Source organism: Topomyia yanbarensis, chromosome 3 (assembly GCF_030247195.1).
Source record: "Topomyia yanbarensis strain Yona2022 chromosome 3, ASM3024719v1, whole genome shotgun sequence".
Lineage (NCBI taxonomy): Eukaryota > Metazoa > Arthropoda > Insecta > Diptera > Culicidae > Topomyia > Topomyia yanbarensis.
In genome coordinates, this window is record NC_080672.1 from 421,843,272 (window position 1) to 421,861,013 (window position 17,742).

At 37.0% G+C, this 17,742-nt stretch overlaps 1 protein-coding gene across 4 annotated transcripts in view; it reads right to left on the reverse strand.

Annotated features, from left to right (window-relative positions):
* The window catches only part of LOC131692963 (guanine nucleotide exchange factor DBS), a 382,061-nt gene that overhangs the window by 278,816 nt on the left and 85,503 nt on the right, over positions 1-17,742 (reverse strand). For all 4 annotated transcript variants that reach the window (XM_058980403.1, XM_058980402.1, XM_058980404.1 and 1 more), the window contains one exon: positions 7,355-7,774. In XM_058980403.1, the coding sequence (XP_058836386.1) occupies positions 7,355-7,774 (420 nt within the window). The remainder of the gene's footprint in view (positions 1-7,354; positions 7,775-17,742) is intronic.

Sequence of the window (17,742 nt, forward strand, 5' to 3'; positions counted from 1 at the left end):
GTGTCGGGTCCAGATGAGGTACAGTTTGAGCCGGGGGACACACCGTCAATACAAGAAGCGACTGAACACATTGCACTGCGAAGATCATCACGTGCTCCGAAGCCTTCAAAACGTTTCAGCCCATGAGTTTAAATTTAAGTACAGTTAGAACTAGCACTTAAAAACCTCTGAATTTTGTTGATTTTATTTAAAATAAAAAAAACGGAGATGTGATACTCGTACTCTATTATAAATATGTCTACTATTCGTGTACGCTTTGGTATTGGTGAAACGGTTCACTAAAATGTGTTGTCCGGACAGTCCCTCTTTTGACATCGTAGACGTTGGACGTCTTTTAGTTGGCTGTTACGAGTTCGATAGAGTTTGCTAGTGATTTTCTCGGTTACCACATATAGGGTAACCCGGGGCTATTCGGACCTACAAATCGCCCTTTTAGGGAAATAGATGTGAAAAAACTTATCGGTCAAAGGTCCTAATTGTTAGTTTGCAACCTCAGCTACATTTTGGTGCCATTAAAATTCATTTGCATCACTCCATGGCAGCGCTAGACGCCAATTTGCTAAACTACGTTTTTCCATCCTTTTACAATGTAGGGGTAATTCGGACCTCCCTACGGGTCTAAATTACATCGTTTTTTGACGATGGAATTATGTTTACCTCTAATATTTATTAGAGACACTCCTTAAGAAAAAAAATGGTTAATGAAATAGGGGGTCCGAATAGCCTCGCATGCTCATTTCGGAAAAAAGTGGTGAGCGTCTTTTTTTTTTATTTCGATTATAGAGGTTTTAACCTTAAGGCCATTCGCCTCTTCGGGTTAGAAAAATCTCTTATGAAAATGTTTTAACCCCATGTGCGGAGCGGGACTCGAACCCAGGTGCGCTGCGTACAAGGCAATCGATTTACCAATACGCTACGCCCACCCCCTCAAAATTAACATTTGTTTTGTTAGCGTCAGAGACTCATACCTTGAATGCAATGTGAATTTTATTGTTTATAAACCACAGAAGAGATTTATCAAATACAGAGAATAACTTGTTTTAAAGGTTTTGTTTCATATATAGCCTACTATATTTCGATACTCTGAATCTATTCATGTCTTCAACAAAGTTGTAGCGTTTTCAAAAACATTGCTGAAGAGGTGAGGTGAGCGGTGAGCGTCTTGAAAACATCTGTGTTTTCACCCAAACAAAAATCATTCCATAAAATAGGAGCCTCAAGGTTTCCAAAACACTTCCTGTTATTTTAACATTTTTTACAAAAGAAATGTATAGGATTCGCTCAAACTTTGAAAACTTTTTTCCGAGGCCCGGAGGGCCGAGTTTCATATATCAATCGACTCAGCTCGACAAATTGAGACTATGTCTGTATGTGTGTGTATGTGTGTATGTATGTATGTACAAAATGTCATGTAATTATCTCAGCAATGGTTGAACCGATCTTAATGAATCTAGTTTCAAATGAAAGGCCTAACGTTGGCATTTGACACTATTATTTTTGATTTTATCAAAGCACGGCAGGTTTTTTGCAAATAACTTTTGAACAGTGCAATATTGTCTCACAAACTGCACATAAATAGAAAGCTTGTAGAGATATTAAACATTTTGCATATTTATTCCTCGCTTACCAATTTCCACTAACTAAAAATGAGATTGTTTCATACAGAGTATTGCTTTACTGGTGTTTTAGGGGCAAAACTAAACCGATTTTGAATATCGAGGTATGAAAACACATCTACGTGATTCAAGGAATTCGATGTTGAGAACATTTTGTAAATTACCTCTATAATAAATTAACGATTTCTCAAAAATCAATATACAAGTTCACTTTAAAGACAAAAAAATGTGTTGATAAAGAAACAGTGAGTTCTAGTATTCATCCCTTGGATTAGGCGTTGCGTTCAATCATGAGGTAAATGTTGGATGGTATATTAATACACAGATCAACAAGTAATTCACCTAGTAGTGAGATAAGATTTCTAATATAATGATACTCGTGGCGTCACCGAAAGCAACTGTACGTTTGAAGCCCAAAACTCTAGCGAAAATTAAGCTCTTTTGCAAGATTTAGGTTATACTGGTTATGGCGCAAAAATTACTACTTACATTATTTATGATAATAATGTAAGGAATCAATATATCGCATAATATACCTATAACAATAAGGTCACTGCCTTAACCATCATTTGCCATTCCTCACACGCCCCCCCCACATCTCTCTCCTCTATCTCTATCTCTCTCTCTCTCTCTCTCTCTCTCTCTCTCTCTCTCTTTCTCTCTCTGTGTCACTTCTATCGCATCTATCTAGCTATTTCTGTATCCTTTTCTAAGTTGTGTGATAAGGTCTTCTGCCAATCTGAAATATTTATTAATATCCAAGCCAATATCATGTGTGCGATGTAATTGTGAAAATTTGAGAAAACAAAACTATTTTTGTCTGCTGCTACATCAACTTAATTCAGTTGTATTCAATTCAGTTGTATTCAAAGCCTGTACCTACACTATAATTAAGGAAATTCATGGCTATATCTGAAAAATATTTGGCTTCACTGGTTAATATGGTAATATCTTTAAACGTCAGGTTATTTATGATATTAGAGCGCTGAGAGTTATTAGACCACTGATACAGGCTAGCATGAGTCGCAAATACTATCTGAATATCTATCTGAAGCGAAAAGGGACACTTTATACTCGAACACTGACTAATGTGGCTACGCCACATCGCTTCTAGTGCACTGTCCGACTTCGCTGCCGCTCAGTCGGCTTTTAACTAGCTATAGCCCCTATGTTTAAGTAAACCGGGCAAACGAGAGGACCACAGGTTTGCTTGCAATTCCAGCTACGGGTTAATCAATGCCTCGACCCAACGGATCCTCAGCGGCTTTGCGCCGCTTCGGATCCTTGGCCTCGGATATGGGGCCAAGCCGCATCACACTAGCTTTCAGTATGAGTATTATTAAGCACAACTTTTTTTTCAGTTTACCATAAAATTTCGCATGAATTCATTAAATTTATTTTTTCTAGCGCATAAGCAATTAATGGATTAATGGATGGATAATTAATGGATCGTTTTACATTTTCTTTTCTTATGGATCGTTTTGTAAATATCCATGAACCATAATTTAACGTTCGATCTATGAATCATTTCTAATGTTCATTTGTACATCTTCTATGGACCAAGAAAAATTATTTAGCAAACATTTTCATCAAATTTATGGAACTTTTTCTGACATTTTATTGCTCCATTTTGTAATACCGTGGAACATTTTTGTCGATTTTATGGAACATATCGACGTGTTTTAATGTACATTGTTAATATTCTATGGATCAATGTCAGTTAATTTATGGCGCAAAATGTATCATTTTATGGAACATTTCCAATATTTTTAAGGGGCATTGGTTGATTTTAATTGCTCTTTTATTACTATTTTAGTGCTCTTTTGCGACCATTTTATGGTTCAATTTTACATAATCTATGGATCAAATCACCCTTTTTTATGGATCAATCACACTGTTTTATGGATTTTCAGTTTTGTTTTATGGAACATGGACAACTTTTTTATGGATCGTTTTACAATTCTTTATGGATTATTTTAAATATTTTTTATGCAAAAGTACATTTTCCCTATGGGTGTTTAACGATGAAAATTTTCAAAAGAGACATTCCACGTGCGCTATTTAAACTATGAAAGCTGAAGCCAGCAGGATTGGACTTCCCATCAACGTTTCGAAGACAAAATACATGAGAGGAAGAGGTTCTAGATACGATAATGTGAACCTGCCATCCTGAGTTCGGATTGACGGTGACGAAATCGAGATGGTCGACGAATTCATGTATTTGGGCTCACTGGTAACCGACGGCAATGATAACCGCAGAGAAATTCAGAGACGGATCTTGGCGGGAAATCGTGCCTACTTTGGACTCTGGAGGACACTCCGGTCGAACAAAATTCGCCGCCGCACGAAGTTGATTATCTACAAGACGCTGATTAGATCGGTGGTCCTCTACGTCCACGAGACCTAGACTATGCTCGTGGAGGACCAACGCGCCCTTGGAGTTTTCGGACGAAAAGTCTTGCGTGCCATCTATGGTGGCGTGCTGATGGAAGAGGAACGTGGCGCAGGCGAATGAACCATGAGTTGTATCAGGTGCTGGAAGAACCATTCATCGCGCATACCGCGAAAATAGGACGTTTGAGGTGGGCTGTACACGTCATGAGAATGTCAGACGGCGACCCGGTGAAGATGGTTCTTGAGGGCAACCCTGCAAGAAAAAGAAGACGGGGCGCACAGCGAGCACGGTGGATCGACCAGATAGAGGACGACCTGCAGACACTTCGAAGACTGCGAGGCTGGCGTCAAGCAGCAATGGACCGAGTGGAGTGGGGACGGCTTCTGCATACAGCAAGAGACAAAAAGGCTCTAGCCTGAACGGTAAGGTAAGTATATGTCTAAATATGTCATGTGAAAACTAAGAACAACTTTTGTGTAATAATATTATTGAAAATGCACATTCGTTGTATTGGTACGAACTTTCATGAAAAATAACGGATCAAAGACCAAAAATATCCACAAATTAGATCCAGAAAAAGAAGTCTCCCAAAGTACCCACTATCGATGGGGAATTTGGATATACTGAGTAGTTTGAACCATTTCATTTTCACAGTATTGGTTTGTATAGGACGTATTTATCCATATTTCCTGCACGAAAATTCCGAACGAAACAATATGCAAGCTATAAGGATGAATGGAAAGAGACTGCATTGCAATTAACTGAATGCATGGCTTTTATGCTATCGACATAGCCTAGACATTTCACACTATTAACTTCAATGCAAATAAAAACTTTGAAATATCTACCTGTCTCATTCACGAATCGCATTCTCCCTGTCGTTCTCTGTTCAAGGTCCTTGAAAGCACATGTGACCTTGTCTCACTTTACTGTATTCAATTGTGCGTTAAAATACTGGACCTGGAAATTCTCTTCTGTACATAAATCTTTTTTCGGGAATATGTGACCAAAAAGTAAACTTCGAATTCCAAAGCAAATTGAACGTTCCAGGTTCCTGATAACTAATTAAGGTCCAACAATAAAGTAGAAACACCATATAGTCTTAAAACGACGCCGTCAAGTAAAGAAGCATGAAAACGAAAAGAATAAAACCAAAAAAGACGGAAGCCCTAGAAAGTCCATTGTATATTTATTAGCCTTTTCTCAGAAGATGGGATTTTCAAAAACATTTCAAAACTTTTTGATGCAATGGTTCTCAAATTCTTACAATCCGGTTTATTCATTTTCTTTATTCAAAAATGTTTTTTAACTTTAAATATATGATCATTTCATTTCAATTACTTATTCCATTCAGCATATTTTTATTCGTTTTGTTCATCTGCGTCATTTTACTTATTTTATTCGTTTCATTCTTTGGATTCACTCTGATCAGTTTAGTTTTTTGTGCATTTTACTCATATTATTCATTTAACCTATTTTATTCATTGTTTTCATTGCATGCATTCTATTCATTTTGTTGAGTTTCTTCATTTTAATAATCTGACTACTTTTTCAGTTTTAATCATTTCATCCAAATAGTTTATTTGATACAATTAAATTTAAAGAATATTATTTTATAACCTTTTACCATCGTTTAATTTTTCATTTTAATCAATGCATTTTATTCTGCTCATTTTCTTCTTCTTATTCGTTTTATCACTTCAGCTCATTTTGTTTATTTGATTCGTTTGTTTTATTTATGCATTTCATTTATGTTTTACTTTATTCATTTTGTTCATCCATTCATTTTATTCATTTGATCCATTTCATTCATTTGATTCATTGTATTCCCTGGATGAATTAAATCAATTTGATTCATTTCATTCATTTGATTCATTTTATTCATATCTTTAATTTTATGCATTTCATGTTCAGTCATTCCTTTTATTTCATTCAATTTGTTAATATGAGTCAATTTATTCTATTAATCTTATAACTATTTCTAAATATAATCTTAATTTTTATTTAATAACCATCTAATTTGATTCGTGTATTTTATAATTTTGATTTACATTAATTTTTCTACTCATTTTATGAATTTAAAAACCTATTATTTCATTTTTTGCTTTACTTTCTATTTCGTTCGTTTTGTTCCATAATTATTCAGTTTATTCGAGATTTTATTCGTGCAAGACTAGAAATTGTTTTCATCCCACCTCTAGTTCGTCTCATCAGAAACCGACACTAACTTTTTGTCGAAATAGATTAACGCCAATCATATTTTGATTGTTTTTGTATAGCTTTCAAACGGTTTACAATATTGCCCTGATGTCAATGGGAAAGTTATAGGAAGTTATGGGCCTTACGAAAAACTAATTGTTGTCAATGGAGAAACGCTAATAACTTTGGAAAAGGTCGTAATAAAACAAAATAATTGGGTTGTTAAAACAAAATTTAAAATATCTCGAGAACTACTACATTCCAGAATTTTTTTGTTATGAGCATTTTGATTTAAAATAGCATTTAGAATCATATTCAAAAATAAAATTGTACTTTTGAATGCAAATGGTATGAATTATAAAAATTTGTAAAAAGTAGTTGTTAGGAAAACTTTTTCATTAAAAGCTTCTCCATAATCCAAATACACTGAAAAAGCTTCTTTTATGTCTTTAAAACGATAAACATTAGACTTTTGACAATTTATGATGGGGTAACGCGAATAACTTTTAAAAAGGACATAATTACATGAATTGTTTTTGTTGGAGCAAAATTACAAATATCTCGAAAACTATCGTATTTTGGAAGATATTTGTTAAATGCATTTTGATTTAAAATGATACTTAGAATTATATTCAGTAATCAAATTACAGTTTTGTATGTCAATTTAAAGACATGTATAAAGTTATTGTTAGAAAAACTTTTTGTCTGAGTGTAATAACAAAGTAGGATATTGGCAAATTTATATTGAATATAACAATCCATGGAAACAAAGTTTGGATAAGAGAAAAAGGTTCAAAGGTTTTTATTGAAAAGTCGAAGGACGGAGAATGATAAAAAACCGAAATAAAGCAGATTCGCTGTACTCAAATAGGATCAGTTTTTCAGTTCTCTCTGACACATAGTGCAATTCAAGAGAGGCAATATTAATTTCGCTACAACAAAATAAGCTGCAACATGTAGAGCTCGAATAATGCCTACCTATAGGCGTATTAATGCTAATAATATTCGGTGTGCAATGCATCATATCAGGACCATACATTGTATCACGCATTTAGAGAAACAGGGATATTTCTTATTTGGGCATTTTGTTATATATGAGTGCCATAACATGTGGGATAAAGAGAGAGATGTGACTCAACCTCACCTGTAATAATCGCAAACTGCGGATGCAGCAAATCAGCCACATCCGCCACACTGAGCGGTTCTTCCGCCGAGCTGACACTGGAATTCATCTGCTGCTCCCCATTGGCCACGGTTGCACCGGGTCCCACTCGCTGACCTGCTGCTGCTGCTGCTGCACTCGCCGGTATCACATGGCCAGCGGTTGTTATCAGTGAACTGCAACTGCCGAAAGTTTTCAAATTCAGATGGTTCCCATTCAGGCACACGTTTTCGATCAGTTTGTTCACGTTGCTACTATTCTGCAGGTTCTGGTTCAGCACTGTTTGCACCGAGCTAGTTGATGTGATCGAGGACTGATGCTGGAACATGTGCTGCCCGTGCAGAGCCGAATGGTACGAGGAAGTCGCGCTGGTGGCACTATTGTTGGCGATGCTCTGTGATTCTGTAAAGAGATGAGATGAGAGAGAATCCTGTAGAGAAATGGTTTGTTGGGTTTTATTAATGTATGATAGAAAGAAAGAAATTTCCTCTTTTTCGATCGAAGGGGGTGGAATCTCAATCAAGTTGTACCTTCTATAAAAGTATTTCCGTTTGTGGATGTGTTTCCATTTATGATGCTTGATTTATGGCGAGAAATAAATTAGATTTGGACACGTGATCTACAAGAAAATGGGGCAGTAATAATTCGCCGGTTTCAAACGCAATACACATATACAATAAAAGATAGGAAACCGGCCGGCTGGCTGGCATACTGATGCTGCAATGAATAAAGCAAGCATGCATGTCCTAATGATCACAAACCATAATAAAAGCCTCAGAAGAACCAAACAACATAACTGATACAGAAACGAACAGACAGACAGAGAGACGTGGATCAAGCGATCCACGTAGCGTAGCGTAGCGCCACCTATCCATTTCTTTTTCCTCCCTACATCCGACTAAACACAAAAAAACGAGATAATTGCTTTTCTTCCCTACTGACGGTTATTTGTGGTTATTATCATCGCACGGTTGGGTAAGGTGCGTGTATATAAAAAAAACTATGCACCTTTTCGCTATACCAATCACTATTCTGGATTAAATTAGCTACACCGCAAGCCAGCGAACAAATAGACCATCAATCTCGTCAATAGCTCATGCGTGTACGCTTGTTTGCTTACTCAACCTAGTAGAATTCTCTTTCGGTTCGAAACTTTGCTCCTCCATGATCGATCGTGCTTCTGCGCTTTGGAAAAATGCTGCGCGAATTGTTCGCGTATAACAGAATTGGAATTGTATAGCTACTGTTGAGCAACGTTACAGTTGAAATCGAAAACCATGCTGGATTTACAATCGATTGTTCATATTAATAGAACATGCTGACAAAAGGACAGCCAACATTTGATCATCAACTAAAATTAACTACCTATCGATAAACGACATTTGTGACGACGAAACACCCTGTTGAAGCGACGCGTCAGGCACATCGCGCCCCCACTAGCGAGAGCTCTACTACCCTGTTGGATGAAGTTAAACGTCAACTAGGTGACAGCTAAATTAAACCTATAGTCGTCACCAGCTCGGCCTGCACACTCTATACTATATTTTTCTTTCGCTTGAATTTATCGGCTACGCGGTTAATTACTTAATACTAGATAATTAATCTATTTCTACAGTGCTAGTGAGTATATCTATGGTTTAAACATATAATCTAGGTAAACTTAGTGCTAATTATATCTACTTAATTTAAACTTAAACCTAGGAGCCAGCCTAATCCTAAAAGATAGGTGAACTGAATAGAAGTCACAGTCCAAAGGAATTCGTGAACTAAACTCTAGATAAAATCCTAGATACTGTAGGGAATGAGACAGAGCGCGATTGAAAATATGAAAATGAAAGATACAAAAATGTAAGGAAGAGAACGAGATGGAGAGAAAGAGAGAGCAAAAAATAAAAAAAAAATGATTCAATAGAGAGGAGAGAATAGATTGGAGACAGCAGGAATGAAATGAAATGAATAAAGCTCGCCAGTTGTGTGATTGACTTAGAACGAGTAAGTTTAGTGTCTTGTTCGTCCAGACACGACAATGGCGCAGTTCGGTAAATAAGTAAGTATATAAAAGGGACATTCGCACCGAGAAGGTATCTAATATACGAGCCCCTGAGAGGGCATTGTGAGTGTTTCCCCCGAGAGGGTATTGAAGTTGTTTTCCCCTGAGAGGGTATGTGAAGTATTGCCCCCGAGAGGGTAACTGAAGTTTTCCCCCCGAGAGGGCAATTGAAGTATGGCCCCTGAGAAGGTAACTGAAGTATTGCCTCCGAGAAGGTATTTTTAAGAACAAATCCCCTGAGAGGGTAATCAAAATATGATTGTATGTACAGCCCCAGAGAGGGTCCTGAAGTATAATGCAAATATGTGAATTTTCAGTTCGGTCTACATTTCGTACGGCACGTTGTCTGCTGATGGTCGGCATGGTTTCGATTCGATTGCTTTTTTCACGCGATTTACGAAAGAATCGAGAAGTTTAATATTCGCAATCTCTTTGTTCCGCGCGAGCTATTGTACTTCGACTCCGCTTTTTTTGAACACGAATTGTCGATTTTTTGGGCGAGGACAGAAGATCGAACCGGAGTTACATCACCGTATCCATAGAATGAATTCGGTTCGCCTTTTCGTCCAGGAATGTTGGCATGATGTCTGTTGTTTCTCACACGTAGTGTGCGAAAAAGAGAAAAAAATCTTTTGCGAGAATGTTTGGGCCATAGAAGTTTGCTTGAACACGAGAAAAAGAGATGGAATTCCTCTCAGTATCGCCAGGTTGATCTCGGTTTATCTCTACGATCAGGTATGTTGGCAATGCTTCTTCGTTTTCACACATATGGTGGAAGAGAGAAAATGAACTCGCGTCGCGCGATGCTCTGCCAGTTGTCTCTCTAGGTAGGCATGTTGGCATGGTTTCTGTTTTATTCCCACACGTGGTGCGCGGAAAAGAGAATACAAATGAATTCGCTATGTATATTTTATTTTATGAAGATGCTTGCTTGGGCTTCGGCACTGGTTCGATTGCACATATGAGGTGTTTGTCTTTGGAACAAAAAATGTGAGAGAAATCGCGTTGCCTCTCAGTACCACGAGACTAAATTTATGTTGCATCCCCGGGCAGGCATGTTGGCATTGTATAGTTTCTGTTTTGTTTTCTTTATACTCTACCATTTCTTTTGGTACTGTAACACCCATCGGTTATATTGAACATGCTGAGCGTTGGTTTTCGAAGTAAGAAAAATGAGAGCGTTGCCTTTCAGTATCGCGAGAATGAATTCGGGTGCCTCTCTGAGCAGGCATGCTGATATTTCTGTTTCTTCCACACAAATGATGTGCAGTAGAAGGAAAAAAAATGCATTCGCTATCGCCATTCCATTTTAACAAGTGTAGTTAATTGTGCTTAGGCACAGGGTCACTTGATCGCCTGGTATCGTCAGAGTCTCCGTATCGAGAGAGCGCGTGGTCGTTGGTATATGTACGGTAGTTTTGGGCATATATGCTGTACGGATGAAGGGAGAAAACATGAGCTCGCTATCACGTCATGATGCATAAGCTATCGGTGCCGGAACGTTTGTACACGCCATGACCAGTACAGATTTATCTACTAAAGGACAGATTTTTCAAATTGTATTGGTACAGATTCTGTACGGCACAGATTACAGAATTTTGTGAAAAAGTACAGAATGGTACATATCTCGGGAGCTGAAAGTGTAAAATGAAATTTTTATTCGACATACCTAACTATAAGTTATTTTGAGAAAGTGTTTACAGAATATTCAAAGAGCTCAGGACCTCAGCTTAGCTGGCATAAACGAATAAACACAAGGCAAGGGATTACTTTAGACAGCGGTAAATTAAGCAGGAGAGTTCAGCAGATCGATAATTTGTAAGGAATTCTTTAATTATTAATGGCGGAAAGATAAAATTAGTTTGGAAAGGATTATGTATAAAACGGCCAAATTGTCCAAACATTATTAGCTGAACGAATCTGATAACTTTTTTATTGGTGAAGATTTGGGTACAGATTTTCTCAAAAAATAGTGCGGATGGAAAATATTTTTTCACCCTAGGTACAGAATAAAATGGCCATGACATGTTTTCGAAAAGAGAAATTGATATATTATATTGTTTTGTCTCTCCGACCAAATATGCTGGCAATGTTGCCACAAGTACAGATTTAAGTACAAAAGTGCAGATTTAAAAAAAAATGATACGGATGCTGCACGGTACAGATTACAGATTTATGTAAAGTTAAAATTATTTTGTATAGTGTTTGAGTAGCAGCGTTCATTTATCGTGAGTTATAAATAAAAAATAAATTTAAGGATTTTAAAGAAAAACGAGGAACAAATAAATATTTTAGCGCTAAGAGCTAATGGCCGTTGGCTTAAAACGAATGTTTAGCATATCTTACAAACAAAAATTATCATTTTTCAAAACTATTGTTTCAATTCGTGTAAGAGATTGAACAAATTTCATGAAATTTAAGCAAAATTAATAATTAAAGATTAGATTCGCTTTGCCTTTCGGACTAGCAAACTAGCCATTTCGTTTTGCAAGGTCATTGGTATGAACTTCGGTACTGATTAGGGGACCTTACACGCGCAAAAAAAGTGTCATGTCACCAGTGTTGCCATAAATACAGAAATATTTAATGGCTACAAATTTATTTACAGATTGATTAACATTTTGCTAGTACAGATTCTGTAAGGTAGAGATGAAAGGTTTTTAAAGAAAGATACAGATGGTTACATATTTTTGGCAAAGTAGAATCGTTTGTATAGCGTAGTAGTGTAGATTTATAGCATACGTATGCCTGGTTACATCGGCCTCGAGCATAGGAGCGCGTTTGATGAAATTTATTCTTAAGGTATGTGTTTGATCGCATGAAAGAACAAAAAGTTGAACTCGTAGTTCTAGTTCGCATGTGCATTATATGTTCAAAACTAGAGTAGAGGTAGTGAAGGATGTAGGGAATGAGACAGAGCGCGATTGAAAATATGAAAATGAAAGATACAAAAATGTAAGGAAGAGAACGAGATGGAGAGAAAGAGAGAGCAAAAAATAAAAAAATGATTCAATAGAGAGGAGAGAATAGATTGGAGACAGCAGGAATGAAATGAAATGAATAAAGCTCGCCAGTTGTGTGATTGACTTAGAACGAGTAAGTTTAGTGTCTTGTTCGTCCAGACACGACAGATACTACTTGCAGTGAGTATTTAACCTTAAGCATAAAGCTAAAAGATGAACTTAAATCTAACCTAACTCTTATAGTGAACTTACTCTAACAGATATTGAACACAGCAAGATTTTCAATTTGAAACGATCCTGTCCATCGATACGGGGTTTTCACCAAAATTGTAAGTTTAAATGTAAACAAACATATTATGCATAAATTAATAAAACATGTTTTTAGCTTGAAGCATCAAAACACAAATCCCCGTGTTCTTGCTATCGAGACTTGGAGAAGCCTAACCTCACAACATTATTGTACCTACCAGCAGTGGCGGCGCTAAGGGGGGGGGGGCGAAGGGGGCAACCGTCCCGAGCGGCAAAATCAGGGGGCGGCATTTCCTACTAAACAAATTTCTATTTCATTTTTTTTAATAATTCTTAATAAGTTTCAATAATCACGATCAAAATCAAGTGTGGGTGAAACGCTTGAATTTATATTATTTCGGCGATTGACTATTGTCGCGCTTATAATAAAATCTCACATTGCGGGCGTCTGAAAGGCGCATCAAATATAGCCGCAGTTGCTCTGCAAGCAGATTTCAGTGGAGCTTTATTTTTCTGCCAGCTGTGTGCTTTTCGAAAGCTTCAAGGAAAAAGCTGCCTATAAGTTTATATAGGCGGCTGTCATGCGCCTATCTCAATTGAGCTTTCACATAATCGCATATCGAGCGATTATCCTGCAAAGCACAATATTAAAAAGTAGGGGATCACTCCGTTATCGGGATTGGTTGAATGGCCTCATATGTCCTATCTTCAAGAAGTGCTACAAACTCGAACATAATATCTTCTTGGGCACAACTCAATGCCGCCTACAAGGTAGTCTCTCGTGTTCTATTGAGGACCCTGTGCCTGTTGGCTGAATGCTTTGTCGGTCGATCAACGATCAACGACGGACCAAATGTTTACCCAGCGACAAATTCTGAATATATTCCGGGAATACAACTTGCGGACTCACCATCTGATTGAGCATGGTTTCCCGACAAAACTGATTAAGCTGATTCGTATGACGCTGGGTAAGATAAAATAAAGCGATACAAAGGTCTGATGTGCAAAAGGAACATGACATCGACATCATTGGCGTTGATCGCAGAGCAGTGGAGGAGGCATTGTTGCCTTTCATAAGTAAAGCTGCAAGAATCGAACTGACTATAAATTCATATATGTTAGAACACTAGTGTCATATGATAACGATGTTAGCCGTGAAGGAACAATGCACGTTGCTTCTGCGAATGTGGTTTACGTAGTCAGCTAAAGCCCCACAGCCTAAGAATAGCACAGTCGCATGAACCCCTAACGGTGCCAAGTATACAACCATGGCCAGCATGGTTGGAAGGCTGATAAAACACGGCACACTACAGTGAGCTGAGCTTGTATGACAAGAGAGAACCAGCTAAAGTTATGATCAGCAGAGAACCTGGAAGAGGTCGTGGACTGCGCGGTATACCCCGCTATCGCTGGCGGTGCATTGAGGAAGATGCGCGTGCTGTGGGCGTCCATGGAGGTTGGGAAACGGGCGATTCAAGATCAAGTAACCTGGAACTCTAAAATACATTCAATTATGATTCGGTTATCCGGAATGTTCGGTCACTAGGTCACTAAGATAATGATGACGATTATTAATTTGTTTACGCAAATTTGGAATTATGGTAGAAGCTTCTTGGCCGCCCTTTCATTTGGGGTCGTTTGGGAGCATATATATAGGACTCAAATTGTGACAAACAATTACTTACAAAGCTGAGGCACGAGGTAGAAGCTGGCGAACACATGGAAGTATACATAATTCGACAACCTTGTTATTAGTATACAAATACTACAAATACTACAAATACTATAAAAAAATTGTCGGCTCTTGTACCATAATGAATAATTACACGGGGTTACAAAATAAAAAAGAATGTACTTTTCAAGTGATTTAGTAAAGGTTAGGTTAGGTCAAATACAATACAAAGCCACATTTGATCACATTAATATACCTCAAAATCTTGTTTTATGGCAAAAAACTATTTTTCGGGTCTAAAATATGAGTTTCGCAGTCATTTTTCAGCCGGATTTAATTTTTTTGAGAATTCTGTAACGAGGAAAAAATGGCCCTATCAGCGGTATGCTATGTTATATTCCTTTGTTAAAAGTGTTATGCGGTATTTTCAATCACAATTGGTTGAAAAATGACAGCGTTTCCAAATTAGAAACTTGCTCGCATGATCTTTCAAGGGGCCGTCCCCATAAAAAAATCGATTTTTTTGCCTGATTGCGTATACATTTGGAAGCATGTGTATAAACTTTAAAGTGAAAGTTTGAAGATTGTAGCCGAATTTGGAGATAAACAGGTCGTTAGATGCAGAATTAAATCTCTAAATTTTTAATAAAATTGTTGAGTAATTTTCCTAATTTTCATGAAAAAAATCGCAAAATATTGGTTGTTTACGAGTTGCTGTCCTAAACCCGCAGAGTATTTTAAACAAAAAAACATAACATAGCATACCGTTGGAGAGGTCTTTTCGTCTTCTTTGCAGAACACAGAAATTGAAAATCAGTTAAAAAATGAGCGCTTAGAAAATCTTTCAGCGGCGAAGGTCCCGAAAAATATGAAAACTTTTGGCTATAAATCAAGATTTTGAGGGTATACAGCATTTCTCATACATTATTTTACGTTGCATTTGATGAAATCTATAACCCAGGTCACTTGAAAATTACAGAATCACTATGGCACCGTGTTATTTGTAGTATAGGGCTCCAAAACAATTTTTCATCAAAACTGTCGCGATCAAGGGGCATAAAAACCTGGTTTAATTAAGATAGGTTCTTCTTTCGCCGTGCTAAAAGCTGCTCAAAATCTAACATCCGATGCTCAATACAATTCCCTTACAATGATTACTATAATCAAATAGTATGGAAAAGGTAGTCAAAGACGGTCTTAATTGAGTCTATCAGTTTTCAATAATAATTCGAGCTATCATAAAGATATCAAAAATTTATGTTATGCCCACTGTCCTTGGCAGCACTGTTTCACCGGGATCTATCCAGACAAATTGCAATTACATCAGTTCTATGAATATTACTTATATGTGCTAGTGCTCAAATGAAATTTAATAGTCTCAATAATTAGTGTTGTAAGCTAGTCTTTCCTTAGCCAAAAATTGATAAACGTTATTGTTTATAAATAAAATAGGTTTGATAGGGGTTAAAAGAAAATTATGTTTCTCTGAACGTTTAGCTAGAGAATTTAAAAAAAAGGTTGATCGCCAGTATCTCACAAAAATAATATTTTAAAATGATTTGTCCAATTCCTTGATCAGTTTTTTTAATATGTAATATTTTATAGAAGGTGTACCAGTAGTCATAAACCAAATGATCAATGTCCTCTCTTTGCTCAAACAAGAAAATTTTAGGCACCAATTATTGCCATAATTAAAGGACATGAGCGCGGAGCGAACATGTGAACGGAGTCGTAGCCACACCTTTCGCGAGGAAATTTATGCGCAACACTACCGCCAGGACAAAATTTTGACAATAAAATGTGAAAAAGTTCATTTTTGTGTAGACCCTTTCTAATACCTTTATCATATTCGTTTCATGTGAAAAGGTGGGACATAGTTGAACTTTTTTGAAAATTCGTTGTAAAAGAGGCGGCAAATTTAATGTTTGGCCCCGAGCGACAAAACACCTCGCGCCGCCACTGCCTATCAGCAAAGCTCACACTTCCATAAATAATAGTAGAATAATGGAATGAAACATCGAAAACCAAGAATTTAGATAATAGTTTAATTCAGGAACGATTTAGATCGAATCCTTAAACTACAGTCCCTGGCCATATTATTATACTCAAAGGGAGGTTCTAATTCAAATGACCAAAAAGCAAAATTTGGATTTTTTTTGTGGGTCAATGAAAAAACATAGAAGGAAACAGTTTTGAGATTTAAAAAGCATACATTATCGTCTCCATTTACATTTTTTTTCTCAAGACGAAAAAAACAAAATGGTGTCCGTGGTGACGTTCTGTCTCAGATTAGGTGATTGCCAGGGTTGTACCAAAAGACGATAAAATAAATTGCGTGGTTCTCAAACCAAATAAAATGAAACTTGCAAAGGTTTTTATTTTAAAATTTCGGGAAACATCTCATGACTGACCTGACACTTTTAATAATAGACTAAACAAGTCGTGTCTGACTTACTTGAAAATATTTCTAGCTTTCAGAGCTATTGACGTTCTGTTGACGAATGTGATTTGGATTGAATCTGACATTCACACGTTCGTTCCAAAAAAGGGGTTCCTCATAATGCGGGATGTGACTTTTTAACAAAAATAATATGCGCAACAATACATGGGCGACAAAAATTCTGATGGCCTACTTCTTACCGCACCATCTGACCGTGCATCCACATGCTTCTCATTCGACTAACGGGCGATGAATGAAGTAGTTAGCACAAAAATGCATGTGGGACAACCCAATATTCGAATAGGTCTCTTAGGTGCACTATATTGACGGCTCTACCTAAAATAGACTATCAAATTTCAGGGTTTATACGCCACTAACGAAAGTTTTTGCGTTATTCATAGAGTAACACATACTTCGAAATTTAATACAAAATTGGTGACTATTTTTCCAATTGATTAGTGCGAATATAATGTAATTCCAATCAGTATAAAGGATGCTACAAACGATCGAAAAAAAATTTCCTCTTTTTTCTTCGGAAATATTGAAAGATAAGTCGTAATCACGACAAAATAATATGAAAAACTTGGATCACATTCCCCAAAAGTAACTAGTAATGATTACATTTTTTTAATAAATGCATGGTACTTGTGAACTCAGTTGACTACAGGTACATTGATTGAGCAGGAATCCGTACACTTAAAACCCATATTCAACCTTAACCAGCTTCCGCCTATGAGTGGTTCAGAGGTTGTGAATAGCTGTACCTCAAGTTGTTGTGCTCCGATCCTGATGAAATGTTCAGATTTTTTTAAAGCATTACGCAGCAAAGTGAAAGGGAACCGTATATCGACGGTTGAGGTCATTCGGATATAATTCGGCTAAAAAATTCAAAGCGCTGTACTCTGCGGCGAGTTCGTCTTCGAGAAGGTTACAAATGCTATCGAGCAGGTCAACAACCCATCCGAATCCTCGAGCAACAAACAGTGGCCGGAATCC